This window comes from Cannabis sativa, chromosome 6, assembly GCF_029168945.1.
Source record: "Cannabis sativa cultivar Pink pepper isolate KNU-18-1 chromosome 6, ASM2916894v1, whole genome shotgun sequence".
NCBI lineage: Eukaryota > Viridiplantae > Streptophyta > Magnoliopsida > Rosales > Cannabaceae > Cannabis > Cannabis sativa.
This window is the reverse complement of record NC_083606.1, coordinates 69207150-69231342: the sequence shown is the minus strand read 5'-3', so window position 1 is coordinate 69231342 and position 24193 is coordinate 69207150. Positions and strand designations below refer to the sequence as shown.

Below are 24193 nucleotides of genomic sequence, written 5' to 3'. Positions count from 1 at the left end.
ACATGGTATAACCGATCGAAGTAGAGCCGAAAAAAAAAAGAGCCACTAAAATTAATCCAAAAAAAAAAATTGATCCAAGAGCCAAAGTAAAAAAAAAAAAGCCACTTGTGATTCGGGGATAGTGAACCAAAAATAATAAAAAAAAAAGAGCCACCAAAAAACTAAAAATACTGATCCGAAAAGTAGAACAAAAGAGCCACTTGTGATCAGAAGATAGTGAGCCAAAAAAAAAAGTCGCTTATAATCGAGTTGTCCAAGAGGAGAATGTTAGAGAGTCCCACATTGCTAATGTGTGGAAAGATAATAAAATATATAAGAGGAATGGGCTACTCCTCCCATTCCAATTAATTTTGAGATAAAACCTCATCCATCTTATCCACAAATTCTAATATTTATTTTGTTATATAAAAAAAATTATAACTCCAACATATATGTGTTTATAGTTCTCAATTATATTAATCAATAGTACATATAAATTATAATACATTATACATATGCATTTGATAGTAGCAATATCTATGTATATGTATGCTATTTTTGTTACAATATTTTGAAATTAAAAGGCTAGAAACAGGTTATTTATAAGGCTAAAGTTCCGTACAGTAGTACTCTATAGCTCTTTTTGTAGAGATTCTCTTCTATATAAACAAAAACAAATACAAGTTAGATTAATCAATTGACCACATTATATATTACTAAATGTAGATTGAAAGCCTGCTATTTGAGTATTATTTTAAGTGTTTGTGTTTGTTATATGTTTTCATATAAATACAAAAATATTTATCCGAGACTAAATAAACTATATTCTGATTATAAAATTATAATAACTAAATAAAATTACACTAAAAGAATATTAATGTAACAACAACACTAATACAATCCTTAATACTATAATAAAATTATTAATTCTACATTAATAAATTTATAAATTATACATATTTTTTATTAAAATATAAGTATTGTTTCTTTTTTTGACGTGAAAATATAAGTATTGTTATATAGAGATATGATATAGATTTAACTTTGTCCAATTTTATGGCTTTTATTTATTTATTTATTTTTTTTTGAGTTTTTTTATGCGCTTAGGTTTGTCATATTATTGATGCTTTTAATTTTTATCATCTCTTTCAAAATTTATTATGTTTACCTTTTTTTTTAATCATTACACCAATTTTATCTCTATCATTTCATGATAATTTTCATCCTTTTCAAACTAAAATTTTGCCATAACTTTCCCACAAATCTATACATTCATCTCCAAAGAATACAATATCTTATGTTCAAAATTGTGTCATGTGAGAATAATTTAAGTACAATACTAATAAAAAAATATATATATTTCAATTAAATTTTATTTAAATATAAATTTTCAACTCCTCTCCATGTAATAAATATATATAAATAACATATATATATATATATAAATCATATCTTAAGTTGGGTGAAGTAATGAACCTAACATGAGTATTAGATTAGATGGGTGTGGCTTAATTAACTCATAGATTGGCGCCTACCTTAATTATTATTAAAATACATTATCATATAAATTGTTAGGTTTGTCTCTTTTGTGTCAAACTTTTCTCACTTTTTTTTTTTTGGTGAAAAATCAAAATATCTTTGTGTCAACTTAATGTTTGCTTTTATAATCTGTGTACTTATCACAATAAATATAAGGTTGGCTATGAAATTTAGTGAGAAAAAAAAAATACTTTTGGATCCTTATTAAAAAAATATATATTGTATTATTTAAAATTAATAAAAAAATATATAATTTTAAAAGAAGAATAATTTTTTTTAGTCTCTAAATTAGATGGACTCTAGATACAGGCCTAAATTGTCCATGGCTAGAACCAAACCTGAATAAATTTAAGGGGGTTTTTTTTTTTTTTTTTTAATTTTTACACTTCAAAACAGGTTTTTTTTTTATATATTTTTACGGAATTCTACATAAAAACTCTTATTGCAATTAGCACTGCAACCTAGATCGCAACAAAAAAATTGTATAGCACACTACAAAAAACTGCTACTTATAGTGACGACTTTTTTGTCAAAATATAATTTTTTTGTGACTAAATGTGACTTTTAGTCACAACAAAATACTACTTGTGACTAAAACATAGTATTTAGTTACATGTTGTCACTAATTTAGTTTTAGTCACAATAAGTATTGTGACTAAAAATACATTTAGTCACAACAAATTATAATTTTTGTGACTAATATTTTTAGCCATGGACCTTTTAGTCATAACATAGGAATTATAATTTATAATTAGTCACAATTTTTTTTACTTTTAGTCACAAATTTTGTTGTAATTAAAAGTAAATTTTTTTATAGTGGTAACCTACGTAGAAACCACTTTAGAAATCAAAACCGTAAATTTAAAAGAAAAATTTATAAAAAAAAAACAGTATATAAACCCTAGATATAACCACAAGCTAGTAAAAATAAAAGACAAGAGATTTGTTTGGTTACATCACATGTGGTTGGTTATCTACCTAGCATTTTAAAAATTCAAATTTCAAATCCTACATATTACTAATTCAACCCTATATTTCATGCAATATGAGTTTATTTATTATATATGTATATAAAAATCTTCCTTTACGTTAGTACTGTCCCACCTTATAGAATCAATATATTAATTAACATTGTTGAAATTCATGTTATATATATTATATATATTTCATTAGAATATGGACTAATTATTAATTACATGTTTTAATATAGAAATGATATTCATATCGATACTAGTTACTAGCTACTCAAGTCAAAGAAGCGCTATAATTTCAAAAAAAAAAAAAAAGGTCAGAGAATGGCTTAAATTGATTATGGACTTAATTGGAATTAAATAAAGTTGAAGTTTTTTATAGGGGAGTTATATTTGCACCCCTTAAACTTATAAATACACCCAATTATTAAAAAAAATATAAACTTAAATAATTTTTAAAAATTACTCTTAATATTTTTTTAAAAATTTTTCTTCACATTATTTTATGTTAATTTTAATACTTATTTTGATTTTATTTTCATAATTTTTTCTAACTCGTGTGTATTTTTTTTATTTTTTTCTTAAAAAATTTCACATAATTTTTTATTTTAATTTTTTTATCATAATATTTAAAATACACTTTATTTTTATTTGATAGGTATATTTTTTAAGAATATGAATTGAAAGAAAAAAGTTAAAAAAAATTAGTACAATCAAAAATATAAATTTTATATAAAATAAAAATTATTAAAATGGGGTGCCTTTAGAACTTTTTGGGGTGTAAATAAAATTTCCCTTTTTATATACAATTTCGAAAATAATTAATAATCCAGTAATGAGTGATGGACCGCTAGTTGATTTTATTTATTTCTTATAATAATTTCTTCTTTTGGGTTTTGAATATAATTATAGTTATATAGTTACTATATATATATTGACAAAATTATAACTTGCATTTTACTAATATAATACAAATTATAGTTATACGAGCAGTGCTACCGTCAACCTCTTGTTACAACCTTTTAGTCAATCTCTATGCTCGAAAATACATGTCGAAATATTTTTTTTCTTAATTTTTTTTCACGGGGTGTTCGTTATACTTACAACATCATCCCTGTAAATTTTTTAAAAATTTTGAATAGTTTACAGTACTGAAAAATACGTTTGAAGTTTTTTGAACACGAGTGGTAAATTGGAATATTAGGAACTCTATTTTCGGTACTGTACAAACTATTCCGAATTTTTCAAAAATTTACAAGAATGATACCGCAACTATAACGAATACTGTTATGAAAAAAAATATTTCGACATATGATTTCAGACGTAGAGGTTAACTAAGAGGTTGTATAGGAGATTGTAATTAGCATCATCTCATAATTATATATATTCTATACTCTATAGCCTTTGTATGTCAATTATATTATGTTAGATAAATTTACAATTAACCCAAGATCTATTTGTATATAACATAGAACACAATAGTAATATATAATAATTAGGTATGTGTACCTGATTGATCCATAGCAATTATCTCTGTTTGATCCACAGCAGTTACTCCAATTTGATAGTGCAATACTATCAACTAAGTCTTCCTCCCTAGATCTCTAAATCAGAAGCAGTTTATTTTATCTGATTATCAAAAGGTATACAATTGTGATGAGACAATATGTATATATAGAGTTAGGGAGGGGACTTAGCTACAAAACCCTAGTTGGACTGGGCCTGCTCATCAAAGGCTTCAGTTAACTAGAAAAGCCCACACTTCTGCTTCACCTAGACTTTACACACAGATGCTAAGCCCATGAACAAGTGATCACCAACAATATGGGCTAACACAGCAAAGAACTATCCAATCAACCCAAGTTTTAATAAAACCAATAAAATTTAATGTAAGCCCAAATAAAAATCTAGCATTCTCCCACTTGGGCTACATTGATTTTAATACATATATATTATATATCAAAATAATTTTGTTTGAAAACGACTCATGGGTTGAACAACAGGAAAACATTTGTGGCCACTTTAAAAAATGATAGTTCTCTGATAGCATCTCAACATACCGGTCCAATTTAACCTTTGATAATGAACTATGACAGTCATATTGTTTTTAACTCAACAAAAGACATTCATAATCACAAAATACCAAAGTATTAAATCGACATGGTCAATAAGTCTAGTAGTGTGGCAAGGAGTTATGTTCAACATGTGATCAATTTAAAATAACATAATATCCTTATCAGTCCTCAATTTCACTGATACCGTGATGCTTAATAAATAAGCCAGTGAAATTAAACATACACTACTTAATAAATAAGTAAGTGTCACTAAATTTGCTTAAGAATTAAGCCAACAAAATATCATTGTCATTAAGCAAATATACTTAATATACAATGATCACAACAAGATATGAACTACATGCTTTCAATTCAATTATTCTCGAGAATATAACAAAGCCTAACTGAAAGCATAAACATCCAATAATCAAAAAGGTATTGGCCCACAAAGTAGTTCATAACATCAACAAGTAAATTACATATAAATGTAATCTCAAAAGATAAAGCAAGAAACTCCCACTAACCCAAAGGAGCAAAAGATTATAAAATGCATATATCAAAAACATGTTTATCAAACAATATGGCACTTAATCCTTTGGTTAGAGGATCTGCAAACATCAACTTGGTCTTTCAATATTCTATCACAATGTCTCCTTTCTTAACCAAGTCTTTAATAGTGAGATACTTTATTTCCTTAATTTTGGAAGCACTACTAATCTCATTATTCTTTGAAAAGAAAACAACAATACTATTATCACAATAGATTAGTATAGGAGAGGAAATAGGATCAACTAGTCGTATCTCTAAAAACAAAAATTCTTTAACCATAGAGCTTGCAAAGATGCACCATAACATACGACAAATTCAACATATATAGTAGATGATACGATTAAAGTCTATTTAACACTTTTTCAAGAAATAACAGCACCAACAAAAGTGAAAATATAGCCAGAAGTTGACTTTAAATCATCTACATAACCACCAAAATCTGAATCTGAATAACCAACAACTTAAAGATTGTTGACATAAAACTCTTCGTTCTTTGCAAATATCTCAAAACTTTATTGGCTACAACCCAATGATCATGGCCAGGATCAGATAAATATCTCCTAAGAACATCGACCATGAAAGCAATATCAGGTCTAGTGCAAACCTAAACATACATCAAACTCCCTACTGCACTTGCATATGGGATATTCTTCATTGCTTCTCTTTTTAAGTCGTTCTTAGGACAATGTTGCTTAGTAAATTTGTCCCTTTCAAAATAGGAACGAAACCAGCTTTACACAAATCCATGTTGAACCTTTTGAGCACACGATTATTGTAAGCTTCTTGAGGTAAGCCAAGAAATTTTCAATTCTTATCATGATGAATCTCAATCTCCAAAACATAGAATGTCTCTCCAAGATCTTTCATATCAAAATTGGAAGACATAAAATTTTTGGTCTCATTTAGTAATGACAAATCACTGCTGGCAAGTAAAATATCATCTACATAAAGAACAAGAAAAAATATGATGACTCCCACTGATCTTCATATAAATACACTAGTCAAACTTGTTCTCGATGAAACCCAACAGTGTCACAACCTTATCAAACTTCAAGTACCACTGGTGAGATGCCTGTTTGAGACCATAAATGGATCATCTCAATTTGCAAACCAAATTGTCATTTCCATTTTCCTCGAAGCCTTCAGGTTGAGACATATATACTTGCTCACTCAATTCTCCATTCAAAACAACAGTTTTAACAATCATTTGATGCAACTCTGAATCAGAGTGCACAACTAAATCCATAATAATTCTGAATGAATCTTTAGTGGAAACAGGTGAGAAAATTTTGAGTGTAATCAATACCTTCTCTTTGAGTAAAGCCTTTAGCCACTAAACACGCTTTAAACCTTTCAATCTGTCCCTTTTTATCCCTTTTAGCCTTTAAAATCCACTTACAACCTATTGGTTTAAAACCATCAGGTAATAAAACTAGCTCCCATACACCATTTTTGTTCATGGAGTCGATCTCATCATCCGTAGCTGCTAACCATTTTGAAGATTGTGGACTATTAAGTGCTTCACTAAAAGTGACAGGATCCACAAAATGATCAATATCATATTCTCCTTCTCCAAGATAAACAAAATTATCATGACACTTTGTTGACTTCATTTGTCTCTGAGATCTTCTTAGAGGAGGTACTTCTGGAATAACTTCTCTTTGTTGATCATTGTTTCGAATAACATCTTTCACAACTGGAATTTCTTCAATAACAGGATTCTCATTAACAATAGGAGCTTCATCATTAATAGACCCTTCATCAATAATAGGACCTTCATCATCTTCGATATCGGGAGCAATGTATTCATCAACAATGGGAGCATTACCAACTGGAGTAGGATAAAGACTACTATTATCATCTCTTGAAAATGTTATAGGAATACAAATTCCTTTAGATGACTCCCCCATTTTAAGAGATGTTGAAGGAATATTTTCAGCAACATCAAATTCCAAAAAAAAAATTAGCAGTCTGAGATTCAACAATTTGCGTACCACGAGTAGGATAGCAAAAGCGATAGCGTTTTGAGTGCATTGGATAACCAATGAAATAACAGAGATTGGTTCTCGAATCTAACTTTTTCAAATTAGGATCATAAATCCGTACTTTAGCTGGACAACCCCATACATGAAGATGATTAAGACTAGGCTTCTTTTCAATCCACAACGCAAAAGGATTTTGGGAACAGATTTATTGGGAACACGATTTAAAATATAAGTTGCAGTCATGAGTGCTTTACCCCATAAAAATTGTGGTAGATTTGATCTACTCATCTTGCTTCTAACCATATCCATGAGAGTGTGATTTCTCCTTTCAGCAACGCCATTTTGTTCAGGTGAACCTAACATAGTGTACTGAGAAACTACACCATTTTCGAGAAAATATGCAGCAAAAGGCCTCATGCGTAGTCCATATTCTGAATAACAACCATAATTTCTCCTCCACGATCTGAAAGAACAACTTTGATGACTCTTCCTAATTGTTTCTGAAGAACCTTTCGAAAGATTTTAACTTTATCAAGAGCGTTGGATTTTTCTTGAATCAAATAGGTGAATCCATAACGAGAAAAATCATTGATAAAAGTGATAAATACTTGTTTCTGCACAACGTGGTGGAATAAGGTCCACTAATGTCAGTGTGGATAATCTCTTATAAAGAATGACTATAGATAGCAGTCTGCTTTCTTATTTTAGTCAATTTTTCACAAGTACAATCAGCACAAGTATTCCAACCAGAAACATCAACAGGAGGAAGAATTTTAGCTAGAAGGAATCGATCATTTTTTGTTTAGAAATATGACCCGATATATCGTGCCATAATAATAAGGATGTTATCTTAATATAAGATTTCTTACCCACAATATTCACAGCATTGAAAAAGGAAGCTAAGGGAGTCAATGATAATTTGAAAAGAATATCAGAGTAAAAACAATTCGGAGTCAAACATAATGTCAACACTATAATTGGCAAAACGAAAAGAAAATCATTGTTTAACTATAAGCGGAAGCGAAACTGAATTACTTTAAAAATAGGAATCAAGAAATTACTGTTCAAAACAATCTGAACACTAAACTGTAATTCAAGAATAAGTGTGCCAATATAGATAACATCAACTCTAACATAAGTGCCACTTTAAGCTTTGACTCCCTCTCACTTATCTTCTGAGATCCCTTAGCCCCTGGTTGTGGTTGCTTCTTTTCATATTTTCTTTATCCTTTGTTGGGCTTGAGTTGAGAAACAAAGTGAGAAGACTCATTCTTCTCATTTTGTTAGCTTGCTTTGCTTAACTTTATACTGAGAAATAAGGTTACTAACACTTTATATTTTACTATAAGTGTTTAGGTTGTCTTGATAAGGCTGAAAGAGGCAGGAAGTGCATGAAGAACTTGAAGAATAGTGTAAAAGTCGGGAAGAGGAATATTATAATCTTTCAACTTGTACCGAACATTAATAATTTTTAAAATAAAACCTCGCACTCCTTTGATTTATCATACTGAATGGTTGTCATTGCATTCATAAGATGTCCAACTGCAGCGATTTCACTAGTGTGAAATAGTTTTGAAATATTCATTAGCATTTGTGGTGTTTGGCAAACCACCAAAAGATGTTCAGGAATTAAACGTTTCACAGCAATGAGACTAAGATGATTTGAATTTTTTCAATGTGCATGAAGAATTTTTGGGCAACAATTCTGATATTAGAATAAGATCAGCAGATTTTTTTTTCTTCTCGAAGGCATAAGTCCAAATCTATTATGCCTAAATTAATTTTCACATCTCGTTTCCATGTCTTAAAGTTGGAGCATTCAGAATTCAGATGAAAACGTTATTGTTGTTCGCAGAAAGGAGACCGAAAAATCCAAAAAGTTAACAACAAAGAAAAAATACATATCATTTACGAATTTTATTACCTTTGGGCAAATAAATTTCTTAAAAATATGTATTAATTCAAGCAAAAAATAATAATAAATTTATATATTTAAATTATTACCTTTGGGCAAATAATTAAAATATATATATTTAATATTAACTCACTTCATGGAATGTGAACTAATATATATAGGGAAATTTGATTTTCTATACTTAGAAAATCAAAAAATTTGATTTCTAAACCAATAATTTAAACCCTAAAAAAACTATACATTTTTTTTCAAAACCCCAAAAATACCCCCAAACTCTCACAGCATCTCTCTTTCTCTCTCTATCTCGGCCGGTCCCAAGAATCCCACACCCCAGGTCCGATGGTCGGACCATGGGGTCCGATGGGGTCCGACCAATCGAACCCATCGGACCCCAAGGTCCGACCATCGGACCTCTCTCTTCCCCTCTCTCTCTCAACTCGCATGAAAAAAAAAATTAAAAGACGGTCGGACCTTGGGGTCCGACCATCGGACCTCTTTCTTCCTCTCTCTCTCAAATCGCAGAAAAAAAAAATTTAAAAGACGGTCGGACCTTGGGGTCCGATTGGTCGGACCCATTGGACCCCAAGGTCCGACCATCAGACCTCTGTCTTCTTCCCTCTCTCAAATCGCAGGAAAAAAAAAAGTTTCAGAGACGGTCGGACGGGTTGGGGTCGGACTGGGGTTGCTCTTTCGGGTTGGGGTTGGGGTCGGAGGGGTTGGGGTCGTGGTCGACGGGGGTGAGGGTGGTGATCGGCGTTGGGGTTGACGTGGGTGGGTGAGGGTGGTTCGGGTGAGGGTGGGCGGTTGGGGTGAGATAGAGGGAGAGAGAGATGATGCAGAGAGAGAGAGAGAGAGAATATTGTGAGGGGGGTATTTTTGGGGTTTTGAAAAAAAAGGAATAGTTTTTTTAGGTTTTAAATTTTTGGTTTAGGGAAAATTTTTTTTGATTTTCTAAGTATAGAAAATCAAATTTCCCTATATATAACTACTACCTTTGGGCAAGTAATTACACATATAGCCAACCAAAATAAATATTTTCTGTAACATATGAAATTTGGTGATAAAACAATCATTGAAAATTAATAATTTTCAACCAAATTTCCAAAAGAGATATATAATTGCTTTTATTATATTGATAATCAAAAAATAAAGTGTCCACCATAACACATTATTTTTGTATCAAATAATCAAGTTTTATAACTTTAGAACAACAATTAATGAAAAAATGTGAAATAAAGAATATTGGTGGAGATTACATAGTCAAGATAAATTAAACAAGAGAGTGACTATGTCATATGGGACGAGAAGAAACCCAAAAAATTTTCTATGATTTACGGATTTTGAAAAATCATCAAAAATTATTTTTAATAATTTTTTAACTGCATAATTATCATTAAAATAATAATAATTATTAAACGGAGTAAAAAAATTAATTAAAAATCATAGAAAATCAGAAATTTAATTTTAAGCACGCTGAAAAAAAAAACGTCAAAAAACGACACGCGACGTTGCTGCACGCGCCCCCACGCGCGGGCTGTGCGAGTGGGCATTACGACTGGACATCACCTTCAACCTCCAGACGGATCTCCAGCGGGTCGCGCGACCCGGTTCGGCCTCAGGCGGGTCTGGACGAAATCAGGCCAAAAAACACCACGAAAACTTCGGCAAATCGAGGGGTTTTGATCGGGAATCAATTTCTACTCTTAAAATCGGTTCAATTCGGTTTGGAAAGGACTACAACCGAGCATATTTTACTGATTATAATCCGAAAAAATAAAAAATAAAAAAAAATAAAAAACAAACTATCAACCCGATTCCATAATGTATGTCATACAATTCGAAAAATTAAACGTGTGGAAACATTGTAAATTAGTTGGTAATGAGATTTGCACCATCAATTTTAGTGTATAAACTATAGAATCAAAAAACCCAAATTGAATTTCATAAAGAAAAAAAAAATACATAAACCCTAAAAGTTTAATCTTTAAATTCTCCTAATTTACTCAATGATTTTATGCAAGTAATATATCAAAAAAAAGAGAATTTAATGAGGAATAAAACCCCTAAACTTTTAAGATCGAAAAATAAAAAATTCAACATAAAATAATAACGAAATTAATATGTAATTGAAAAAAAAAAGTAACATATACACATTAATTGTTATAAAAATTATAGGTTCTAAATCATATACAATTAGCAATCTGATACCAAATGTTAGATAAATTTACAATTAACCCAAGATCTATTTGTATATAACATAGAACACAATAGTAATATATAATAATTAGGTATGTGTACCTGATTGATCCATAGCAATTATCTCTGTTTGATCCACAGCAGTTACTCCAATTTGATAGTGCAATACTATCAACTAAGTCTTCCTCCTTAGATCTCTAAATCAGAAGCAGTTTATTTTATCTGATTATCAAAAGGTATACAATTGTGATGAGACAATATGTATATATAGAGTTAGGGAGGGGACTTAGCTACAAAACCCTAGTTGGACTGGGCCTGCTCATCAAAGGCTTCAGTTAACTAGAAAAGCCCACACTTCTGCTTCACCTAGACTTTACACACAGATGCTAAGCCCATGAACAAGTGATCACCAACAATATGGGCTAACACAGCAAAGAACTATCCAATCAACCCAAGTTTTAATAAAACCAATAAAATTTAATGTAAGTCCAAATAAAAGTCTAACATATTATTCATACATATATTAATATTTAGTGAGGGAGAACCTATAGTACCATATCCTATACACTAAACACATATAATATATTATAAGTAGGTTCGTACCATATGTATACATACTACGTAAAACTTAATAGTACATAATATTGCTACCTAAAAGTATATATCATAACTATATGATGTATAATATTTATACATTATATGAATATTATTATTTGGCAGGTAATATCACATTTTATAATTAACTAGTAGTTTTTATATAATTTATTAAATTAAAATATATTTTAAAATGCTATATCGCGTCTTGTGGTGCTTAATACTTTAAAGTACCTCTTAATATTTTTTTTTTACGTGTCAATAATTAAAAATTAAAAATATGTTTATCTAATATATATATATATATATATGGTACGAACACTACTTAATTTGACAATGATGCACAAATCTATACATTCTAATTTAAAATTGCTAGGTCAAAATATTCTTTTAACATCTTCTAATTTTACTTACTATAAAATTGTGAGAATTTAATGACTTTTTATATGCAAAAATAATAAGAGGTAGTTTATTTTATCTGATTATCAAAAGGTATACAATTGTGATGAGACAATATGTATATATAGAGTTAGGGAGGGGACTTAGCTACAAAACCCTAGTTGGACTGGGCCTGCTCATCAAAGGCTTCAGTTAACTAGAAAAGCCCACACTTCTGCTTCACCTAGACTTTACACACAGATGCTAAGCCCATGAACAAGTGATCACCAACAATATGGGCTAACACAGCAAAGAACTATCCAATCAACCCAAGTTTTAATAAAACCAATAAAATTTAATGTAAGTCCAAATAAAAGTCTAACATATTATTCATACATATATTAATATTTAGTGAGGGAGAACCTATAGTACCATATCCTATACACTAAACACATATAATATATTATAAGTAGGTTCGTACCATATGTATACATACTACGTAAAACTTAATAGTACATAATATTGCTACCTAAAAGTATATATCATAACTATATGATGTATAATATTTATACATTATATGAATATTATTATTTGGCAGGTAATATCACATTTTATAATTAACTAGTAGTTTTTATATAATTTATTAAATTAAAATATATTTTAAAATGCTATATCGCGTCTTGTGGTGCTTAATACTTTAAAGTACCTCTTAATATTTTTTTTTTACGTGTCAATAATTAAAAATTAAAAATATGTTTATCTAATATATATATATATATATGGTACGAACACTACTTAATTTGACAATGATGCACAAATCTATACATTCTAATTTAAAATTGCTAGGTCAAAATATTCTTTTAACATCTTCTAATTTTACTTACTATAAAATTGTGAGAATTTAATGACTTTTTATATGCAAAAATAATAATAATATCTTATATTATTTTAAAATTTAATACTAAAAAATAAATAATATTTTTTTTCCTAAACTTTAATTCTTGAAGAGTTTTGCTGTTTAAAACCTTTTTTTTTTCTTTAAAAAAAGTCTTCCAAACTATAAAAACCGTTGTAAATGTCATTTTTATTTAATTATCTTGTAGCCAAAATCCAATAGCACTATAAAAACATATACAAATATCATTTTTAAAATAATTATCATCAAACTACTATTTATTAATTAGTATATCTTATGTTTGGACTCATGAAATGTGTCAAATTAGCATCATCACGTTTAGAACTACAAATTATTATTAACAAAATTTTAATAAACTACAAATTATTTTTAAAAATGAATACACAGAAGATATTTACAACAATTTTTATTGTTTATAATAATTTGTTCAGAAAAAAATATATAAAAAATTCAATATAAGAATATCAGATGATAATTTTGCGGGAAACTAATCGAATTTATTCAAAATTGTATCAATAACGTATATTTTTTCACATAATGTGTCAATAACGTATTTAAGTGTCATTAATATAATAATGTCATGTGAGAGAGACACGTGTCATGTTATTAATGGTGGAGGGATGGAAGGATTAATACACGTGATGGCACCGAAACAAGCGGTGTCGTTTGGCCAAATAACAAAGGAATAACAAATAAATAATTAAAGCAGCTCAGCTCAATCTCATTCTCAACGCCATGTCCATTGTCCACCTCTTAATAAATTTAATTTTTTCAAAAATATTTAAATATATTTATTATTTAAAAAGAAGAAGATTATAAAATAATGTACTACATCTTCATTACATTATATTCTTTTGTTTAGGGAAATTTGATAATCTATGCTTAAAAATTAAACATGGTGTTTAATTATCCCAAATAATAACACATAAAAAAAATATACCTATGTTTCAATTGTCTTCCAAAAATACCCCCATCATTTCAATTCCCCCCAATCTCTCTAACTTCCCTCTCTCTCCTGTCTGTCTTCCTTTCTCGGTTCAAACTCAGCCATTATCACCATCGCACCATTGTCTCCCTCTCTCTCCTCACCACCGCACCATTATCACCACCTCTCGACCCAGACGACAGACGAACCCAGCCGACCCACACGACCCACGAACCCAGTCGACCCACACCACCCACGAACCCAGTGGACTCACGAACCGTCGAACCCAACGCACGCCGTCCACCCACACGACCCACACGAACGGCGAACCCAACGCACGCAGTCGACCCAACGGACGCAGTCGACCCACACGACCCACACGAGACCCACTCCGAGGAGAAATCGTCCCAAGCACAATCCACGAACCAGGTATGGGCTAAACTTAACTTTTTTTTTGCAATTTATCATATACATTGTGCATCTGTGATATAACTGAAATGTAATTGTTTAAATTTATCAATTTTAGAGTTTGGGGAAGAAACTGAGTTTAGGGAGATAGATTTTGGGGTTTTTTTTATTTTGTGCGATATTGGGCGACGTGTAAGCGATATTTGTGCGATTAAGGATACAAAATAAGCACTGCATTTGGATTGTTGAATTTGTGCGATTTCTGTGCGATTATGTGCGATTTTGTGCGATAGTTGACTGCTGCATTTGGGTTGTTGAATTTGTGCGACATATAGCGACATATAGCGACATTAATGTAACTTTTATTTATTCAGTGAAAAGTCGATATTTAGCGACGTTTAACGATTACATTTGCGACTCAAAGCGACATGTAGGAAGAACTTTTATCAATTCTGGAAAAAATTAAAAAATAGCGACGTTTCACGATTAAGTTAGCGACATATAGCGACATTAATGTAACTTTTATTTATTCAGTGAAAAGTCGATATTTAGCGACGTTTAACGATTACATTTGCGACTCAAAGCGAAGTGTAGCCTTGCAATATTTGCATAGAGATCCAGGCTTCACCTGTTTACCATTTAAATAACCTAACTTGCAGCGACGGCAGCCTTCGGGGAACCCTGGTGGTGGAGCCGGCCATACACCTGTTTTGTTAAATTTTTTTTCAAGTTTTAGAAACCTCCACTCGTTCATAAGCCATTCATTTTCAAAATGTTTCATGTCGTCAAGCACTTTTTGCATTTGAGGCGTAATTTCCCCACAATCAGGCTCCTGCTTGATCTCTTCAGGAGTAAGAATCGGATATTTGCCCTTGTTCCTTCTAGTAGACATTGCTAAGAGAATTATCTTAAGAGGAAAAAAATTAAGAAAATATGTGTAACTTATGAGATAGACAATTGGCTTTTATAGAGAAAACTAGTAGTTGGGAAGGTGGGATAATAAATGTAAAAATTGAATTACACAATTGTACACATGTTTGTCATGCAAAAAGCAATCTGGGCAATTTTCGCGACATGTCGCGACACATAGCGACATGTTAGCGACATAATCAAGTAGTTGGTTAGGCGGGATAATAAATGTCACATTAATTACCATTTAATGTGGAAACGTCTTTTGTGCGATTTTTGTCGATTTCTTGTGCGACTTTGTGCGATTTTATAGCTATTGTGTTTGCAATTATTATATTTGTGCGATTTTTAGCGATTCCTTGTGCGCGATGGTGTGCGATTTATATTCAAATATGTTGCCAACCAGGATTATTTCTGGTGTGCGATTAATGTGCGATTTATGTGCGAGTTTGTGCGATGTTGTATGTCATTCATTGGCTGTTATGCGATTTCTATGCGATTTCTATGCGATTAATAATCTTCCTGTTTGTATTTGCAGATGGCTCCAGAACTCATTCTCCCCTTGGCTGAGCATTTTCCTGGGCGTATCACTTACCGAGGAAATGGGTACTTTGCTTCTATTAAAGCAAAGTTTGAAGCCTTTAACCTGACCGAGAGGGTGAAGGAAACTCCTTTTGGAGTTTTTTGGAATGCGAATGAACTGAAATTCTCCGGGGTGATTGTGCATCAACTACTGTTGAGGAAAATGAAAGTGAGTGAGGTAAAGAATGATGAAGTGTGGTTTTACGTGGGTAAAACCGAGGCCAGATTTGGAAGATCTGAGTTTGGATTGATTACGGGACTGAAGATGAGCGGTGGCCCCTCGACTGAAGAATTGAATACACTATGTGAGTCTGATCGGATATTGCGGGACTACCTCAATAATGCCAAACGGGTCACTTTCAAAACCCTTTGGCTAGCTTTTGAGGCGTGCGATGTGGCCGACGACGTGTACAAGCTGGGGCTGTGTGCATTTGTTGAAGGAGTGCTTCTATCTAGGGCTGAGGGTGTTTATATATGGTCGGATATGCTGAAGTTAGTAGAAAACGAGGAGAAGTTCTTCGAATATCCGTGGGGCCTTCTTTCATATCAGAAGTTGTTGTCATCCACAGCCAAAAGTATGACTGACCTGAGGAAGAACTACCTTGATAAATCTACTAAGGATAAGAAGAAAGGGAAGAAGGAGAAAAAAATTACTCAACCAGAGGCGAAGTACAATGTCTACGGATATGCACCGGCGCTACAATACTGGGCCTTTGAGGTGATGCAGGATTTGGGGAAGAAGTACGGGCAGTGCAGAGGGACTAGATTCCCTCGAATGTTGAATTGGAGCACCCCCAACACAAGCTTACGAAACATGATGTCAAGCAACTCGATGTCGCTACCCTATTCGAGAAAAGGGTATGCCAATCTGACTTTCTTTGTTGTTTTGGTATTTCTTTTGCTAAATTGTGCTTTACAACGATTTTATGCGATTTTAATGCGATTTTTGTGCGATTTAAACATGTTTTTCATTTTCCTCTGTTTCATTTAGCGAGTTTATGCGATGTCAATGCGATTTTTGTGCGAGTTAGACCTATTTCATTTGCAACTGTTTTATTTTGCGAGTTTATGCGATTTTCGTGCGATTATTGTGCGATTTCACTATGCTGAATAGGATTCTGCTATTTTCTGCGATGTTATGCGACTTTGTTGCGATTTTTGGGCGAGTTTAATATGCTTTTTGTGTTTTAAACAAACCTGATCTTTTCTGCGATTTTATGCGACGTGTGTGCGATTTTTGTGCGATAATTAATATATATTTTTTTGCAGATGGTTGTTCTTCAAATTCTGTATCCTAGGAATTGGGAGGTGGACTATTGGAAGAGCAATTGTGAGGGTGAGGTCCCCACGGTGGAAATGGGGTTGGATGAGGTCGAAGAAACGCAAGCTCGGGCGCAAGATTCGACCGCATTCCGCACTAGCCGAACGGGTGGCGGATTATGTGAAAAAGTCCAAAATTATTCCACCATCCCCACCCAAAGAAGCACCAGACGCCTCCACATCCGCCACCGTGCCCCCAACGCCCGCCACCGTGCCCCCAAGCTCGCTTCTCCGCCCAATGACTCCAACTACCTCTTGTTGGCTAAGAGGTTGGAGAAGGTAGAAGCGCAACAAGTTGCGATTCCGATCGCGCATCGAGATGAAGGCCGACTTCAAGAGAAGTCGAAAGAGATGAAGAATCTTATCATGGATCAAATTGCGACCGTGATAAGTTTGTTACGAAGCGACCTTCGGAGCCGACACAACCATCGTGGGCCGCACGACAAGAATCGACCCCACACCATCGTACACGGCGAGCCATTACGGACGGTACATCCATCACCGCCGACATATGATGATGATGATGATGTCTACCCGTAAGATTGGCAACCCGACGCATGTGACGTTCCTTCTACTCCCGCAAACGCCATTGTCATTTCGGCGGGTGATACCGAATCTCGGGATGTGGAAGAGTTGCGGGGGCCACCGGATGGAGTGGAGTTACCGTAGGCTTAGGCGAAAGCGCAAGCCGGTTTTCTTGAATGACTACACTGCTGGGAAGAAGAAACAACGACATGGGCCCGTGGTAGTAGACACCCTGAAACCGGCGGACGCCCGGCTGTTAAAATTTTTCCAGAAGTGGATCACTTATGCTAGGGACAATGGCCGTCCTAGGGATGTTCACACTGGCGAAGCCACTAGATCGTGGTTCGTGAAGTTGATGGTGCTGAACGAATGGCTCGAAGATGCTGTAAGTTATTTCTTAACAGAATTAATTTATTGTGTTTTTTATTGTTTGTGCGACTTATATGCGACTTACATGCGATTTATATGCGATTTATACTTACTCTATATGTAATCTGGTTTATGCGACTTTATGCGATTTATGTGCGATGTGCTTGCGATTATAAACTGATTTATGTTGGTTCGCGATTACTGTGCGATTTTTGTGCGATTGTTGTGCGATTATTTGAAACAATTTTGGTAATTTGCTGTGCGATTTCCTGCGATTCGTTGTGCGACTTTTATGCGACTTCTTTCTAACTGTTTTCATTTGGAACACAGCAAATTGATGCCATGGCGCACTTATTGAGAAGAAGACGGACCCTGTACTTAGAAGTCTACACCCGAAAAGGTGTAGTTTTGGACACATCTGCTCCACAGTTCTTTTCCATGTTTTGGAATATGTGTGAGGGTGACAGGAGCAAGATGAAATGGGATGAGAGCGTCATGAGTTACGTGCAGGGGATACCGCACAGATACTTGCCATGTTGGGAGAAGCAGGAGTACATATACTTTGTGTTGCACCTTCCCAAAGAGCGCCACTGGGTGGCAGTTGAGGTGGATATCGAGAACTGGGAGATCATTGTATATGATTCTGATATCGGTGCCACCGTTGAGGCAGCCATGGAGTCATATTTGAAGCCTTACAGCGAGCTCTTTGCAAATCTAATTCGAGATAGCGGTTATTTCCAATACAATAATTATGTACATCCGGTGGAGTTGGGCGATCTCAGTCAGCTCCTACCCCTCCATTATAGACGAGCTACCTCGGAGGTTGTACCACAAACGAACAGCAGGTGAATCTCTTTTTCTTTTGTATATTTTGAGTAATTTATTTAATTTTGCACTCCATTATGAATTACTTAACTTAATTGTTGCTAATATTTAGTTTTTTTTTTAGTGGCAATTGTGGAATGTATGCCATGGAGCACATTGAGCACTTGATGCTGGATCGGTCGTTGGAGCATGTGCATGATGATAACATGCTCACCTTTAGACATAGGTGGTGTGTGGACCTATTTTACCAGAACTTAACGTGGTAGTTTTTTGTAGGTTTTTGCAATGTTAATCTTGTACACATAAACTCCCCTTTTGTAATTGTATTATAATCTCACCAAATTTATATATAACAAGTAAATTTAAAGCTATTTAAATTGTTGCTTGTATCAATTTATTTCTTTTTTAAATTTTTCATAAATCCTGTGAGAAGATGACTTCTTGATAAATTATTTCACTAGGAATCGCATTCAAATCGCACATTCATCGCGCATAATATCGCCAAAATACACAAACTAACAAATCTAGATTAGTTCACATCGCAGAAATATCGCACCATAATCGCACAATGTCGCCAAATATACAGAACCAAAGCAAACTCAAAAACAGGATCCTGTCAGTTAACATCGCACAAAAATCGCACCATAATCGCAAAAATATCACCAGACAATACAGAAACGAGCAACCAAAAAACAAGATCCTGTCAAGATCCTGTCAGTTAACATCGCACAAAAATCGCACAATAATCGCAGGATATCGCCAAAAAATACAAAACAAACTACAAACTAGCTCCCGTCGCCATACAAATCGCACAAAGAATCGCATAATGTCGCCTAAAATCGGTAAACAAACCAAAAAATTATTAATCTAGGAGAAAAAAGCACAATATCCAACAACCAGCAATACAACACATATTCATTTAAAAATTGGAGAAATGGTTCAAACTCGAGCTTTGCATGTAGCTCTGTTGTGCCCTGAACCGTGACATAGCGAACAATGACGAGGTTCCACTACCACGACCACTAGAAGGTCGACGCTTCGTCGGTCTTCTACCTGCATTGCTCTTCCTAGGCCGACCTACTGGTTTTTTCTCCACTGGTACCCCGATTCTTATGTTCTTGATATGTTCCGGTAGTACCCACTCATCCTCCTCGCCAACAATATTAATTGTGGCATCGTAGGTTTTCTTCCACGTTTCTTTAGTGTAATATGGAGAGCAAAGTGTGTACACGCTCACATTCTGACTAATCGCGGCACATGCATGTGGACAAGGGATTTTCAGCATTTGGAAAAGTCCGCAAGTGCATGTTCTCTCCACTAAGTTCACATCACCACCTCTCTCACCTTGAGGACTCGTACCAACGTTGAACAATTGGGCACCATTACGAAGGACACTCCTGAACATACCATCTTTGTGTTGATCCTTTAAATCATTTTCAAAAGTAGTAGCCAAAGGAGTAGCGCACTTACTAGCCTTTTCGAGACGAGAAGCAAACCAATTTTGAAGTGTGAACCTGATGAAGTCAACCAAAATAGTTACCGGATATTTTCTCGAATTCTTCGTCACCTTGTTGAAGCTTTCAGCGGCGTTGCTTGTTATTATGTTGTACCGATCGCCCGGACAATAAGGACGAGCCCACTTTTCAAACCCTATTTGCTCGACGTATGTAGCAATGGCAGGTGGTCCATCCGTTTCAGGACCTCAAAATGCCTATCATATTCCGTCTTGTTGCAAGCCATATTTGCTTGTTGCATACATCAGTCTTAAACTTGTGATTGACATTCATAGTAATATGCTTGAAGCATGCACAGTGGCATGCTTCTGGGAAAACAACATCAACAGCATGTTCAATGCTTTGATGCCTATCCGATATGAACATAAGATTTTCAACCGGACCAATGGCTTCCTTCAACTTTCGCAAGAAATACTTCCAAGAGTCATGATTCTCACCGTCAACAATTGCAAAGGCTACGGAAACAATTGGTTGTTTGCATCGTACGCAACGGCAACTAACGGTTGTTCCTCCATACTTCGTCTTCAAGAATGTTCCGTCGATACTAATCACGGGACGACAATACTTAAATCCCTTCCTACAAGCATCGAGTGACCGAAACAAGACTTGAACCGGTTATCCTCGCCGACAATGTCGGTAATAGTGCTCGGATTATTCCGTTCCAAAGCATGTAGAAGTAACCATATAATTTCGTATAAGATTCCGCCGAGTACCCCTCTTGTACATAACTGCCTTCTCTCTACATCTCCAAGCTTTCTCGTAACTCATCTTGATGCCATATTCATCAAACATATCCCCCTGTATGTCTTTTGCCTTGTAGTTAGATCCATCTGATGTGTACTTGTTCTTAATAATGTGACCAATGACCCACGGTGCTGCTTGCCGGTGATCAGAATGTCTAGAATCCAAGTTACATGTGTGTTCGTTGTGAAACACAGTAACCTCAAACATGTCACAAAGTGCCTTCTTCTTCCCCCTTAATCTCCATTTACAATTTTCATCCTTACAAGTAACGTAAAACACATCAGTGCCGACTTACTTACCATCCACTCACAATTATTTTTCAGTGCATACCTACCAACTCCATTCTTCAATTCTTCCTTGTTTTTGTACAACTTGCCAAGATATATCTCCCCGAAGGCGTACCACTAAGAGATGTTGTATACACATTATTTTCCTCTATGTCTTCCCTTGTCCACACAAGAGGTTTGAATTTAGTAGAAACTTCAAATTCAGATACGGAGCACTATTAGAAGGACTCGGCCGATCGCTACTAGTTCTCGGTGTTTGGCGATTCTCACTACGGGGGGGTCTTCTTTGTCGCTCTACTTGGTTGCTTGGAGTTAGTTCCATCCTCAGGGGAGGTACATCAGCAGCCACATCATCATCCACACCCAAATCAACCACAGGATCATTGTTGTAAAAGGGAGCATCGAACTCATCTGAATGATGAAATTCGATACCCACTCTCTCATCATCTACATTAGTGCCAACTTGCTCGTCCAAACCAACCCCTGTATCGCTCGGGACAAAGGTCCCAACAACACTTCTAGGGGTTACATTTCTGGAGTCTCGCTCCAAATTCACATTCTTCTTCACCTTAGTCACAAATAGTGGCAACAAGTTGTCCACACTCATTTTTGCCTTCATGCTCAAGAACACTCGTAGTTGACTATCTTTCACTAAAACCTCAGGTGGAAACTTAGTGCCTTTCATGTACATGTAAAGAACTTCTAACTTCAATTCAAACACCAAGGGGTCCACCTCCAACTCCTCATGCAAAACTTCATGCAACTTTTTCAAAGGTTGTACCAATGTCCAATATCAATGTCTTACTTTTGAGGAATCAAATACCCTTGAAACCCTCCAAAGTCCAAACGCCATCATACAAGATGTGCACAAATACAGATGAATCTGTCCCAAAGAAAAACAAACAAACTTACATTTAAAAATACCATACTATATCGCACACACTATCGCACAATATCGCACAACATCGCCTTAAGCTAGCATAAAATAAACCAGTTATGATGTCGCACAATAATCGCACAACAAAGGAAAGAAATCGCATAAAGTCGCACAATATCTGGAAATCAACAAAATCGCATAACGACGCAAATTAAATCGCACACAAATCGCCAAACATTAATATCGCATATACAATCGTACAATAATCGTACAAAGTCGCCAAAATTAATCATGTCATCCCTAACCTCAGATTTCTCATGGCATCGCACAACACATCGCATGATGTCGCATAAAATCGCCAAAACCAAAAAAACCCAGAAAAACACAGACTGTTAGCCACAAACTCTACCTCCATTTCAAGGACACAAAAGTCACATATTACAACTAACAACGTTCAGATCCATGCAATTCAACAAAAAACTACACTATTTACTAAGAAAAACACTTACCCATTGCTTTGTTGAGTGAGGTGGAGGTTGAGGGTGATAATGGTGGAGGTTGCAGTCGGCCGGGACAGGGAGAGTTCACGGTGGCCGTCGGCGGCAGTGATGGAGAGAGAGAGCAAATGAGAAACAGAGAGAAAGTGAAAGAGAGAGAGAGTGCGTGAAGAGAGAGAGACAGAGAGAGAGAGAGCGTGAAGAGGGAAAGAGGGAGAAAGAGTAGGCTGCCTTTGGGGTTTGAAGAGGGGTATTTTGGGGTGTCCACTTAAAGATTAGGATAGTTACAAAATTTTTAGGAGGGTGGTATAATTAAACACCACTTCTAACTTTTAAGCATAAAATGTCAAATTTCCCTTTGTTTATTAGATTGGCTCATTTCATCACCCATTGGCTCCCACATCACTCCAAAACAAGTCCTACAATCCAAAGACACAAGCTCACTTGGGAACACTAAAAAAATCTATTGCATATACATATAAATATTTAAATAATGATTATATATCGGGCGGGTTATTCGGATTTTGGGTGTACAAGTTTTGGGTTTATGGGTTTTGGGCTAAAAAAAGAACACTTATACCTAACTGCCCGTGAGATAACTAGGTTGGTCGGGTTTACGGGTGGACAGGTGGACGTGAGATAACTGGGTTGTCCTTACAATAAATTGTTTATATATATAATAAGGTAAATATCATTTTGGATCTTGTATTTTTTGTAAGGGGAGTTATATTTGCACCCCATAAAATTATAAATACACCCCATTATTAAAAAAAATATAAACTTAAATAATTTTTAAAAATTATTCTTAATATTTTTTTAAAATTTTTTCCTCACATTATTTTATGTTAATTTTAATACTTATTTTGATTTTATTTTCATAATTTTTTCTAACTCATGTAAATATTTATTTATTTTTTTCTGAGAAAATTTCATATAATTTTTTATTTAATTTTTTTGTCATAATTTTTAAAATATAATTTAATTTTGTTTGATAGGTATATTTTTTAAGAATATAAATTGAAAGAAAAAAGTTAAAAATACTTAGTACAATTAAAGATATAAATTTTATATAAAATAAAAATTATTAAAATGGGGTGTACTTAGGAATTTTTGGGGTGTAAATAAAATTTCCCTTTTTGTAAAAGTTACTAATTGGATTCTCTGTTTTGTTAAATGACAAAATAGACCTTCTGTTTTGTTAAATGGTAAAAATAGGAACATGAGCTCAATTTTCAACAATTTTATTTTTTAATATATATAATCAACTTTAAGGTAATTTCTAACTCGAATAGATATAGAAAATGTAACTAGCTAGTTTTGTCATAACATTTTTTT

General features: G+C 33.9%; 2 protein-coding genes across 2 annotated transcripts; one reads left to right on the top strand and one right to left on the bottom strand.

The window, feature by feature from the left end:
* Nucleotides 1–17842: 17842 nt before the first annotated feature.
* LOC133039379 (uncharacterized) lies at nt 17843–19332 on the top strand. The gene is made up of 3 exons (XM_061118264.1): nt 17843–18130; nt 18445–18959; nt 19064–19332. Exons 1-3 carry the CDS (start codon nt 17843–17845, stop codon nt 19203–19205), a joined length of 945 nt encoding a protein of 314 aa, XP_060974247.1. The 3' UTR covers nt 19206–19332.
* A 526-nt stretch (nt 19333–19858) lies between these two features.
* Nucleotides 19859–21540, bottom strand: LOC133039378 (uncharacterized). Its single transcript, XM_061118263.1, has 4 exons — nt 21532–21540; nt 21178–21455; nt 20641–21030; nt 19859–20453 (listed from the first exon to the last, which is right to left on the bottom strand). Exons 1-4 carry the CDS (start codon nt 21538–21540, stop codon nt 19859–19861), a joined length of 1272 nt encoding a protein of 423 aa, XP_060974246.1.
* Nucleotides 21541–24193: the final 2653 nt, after the last annotated feature.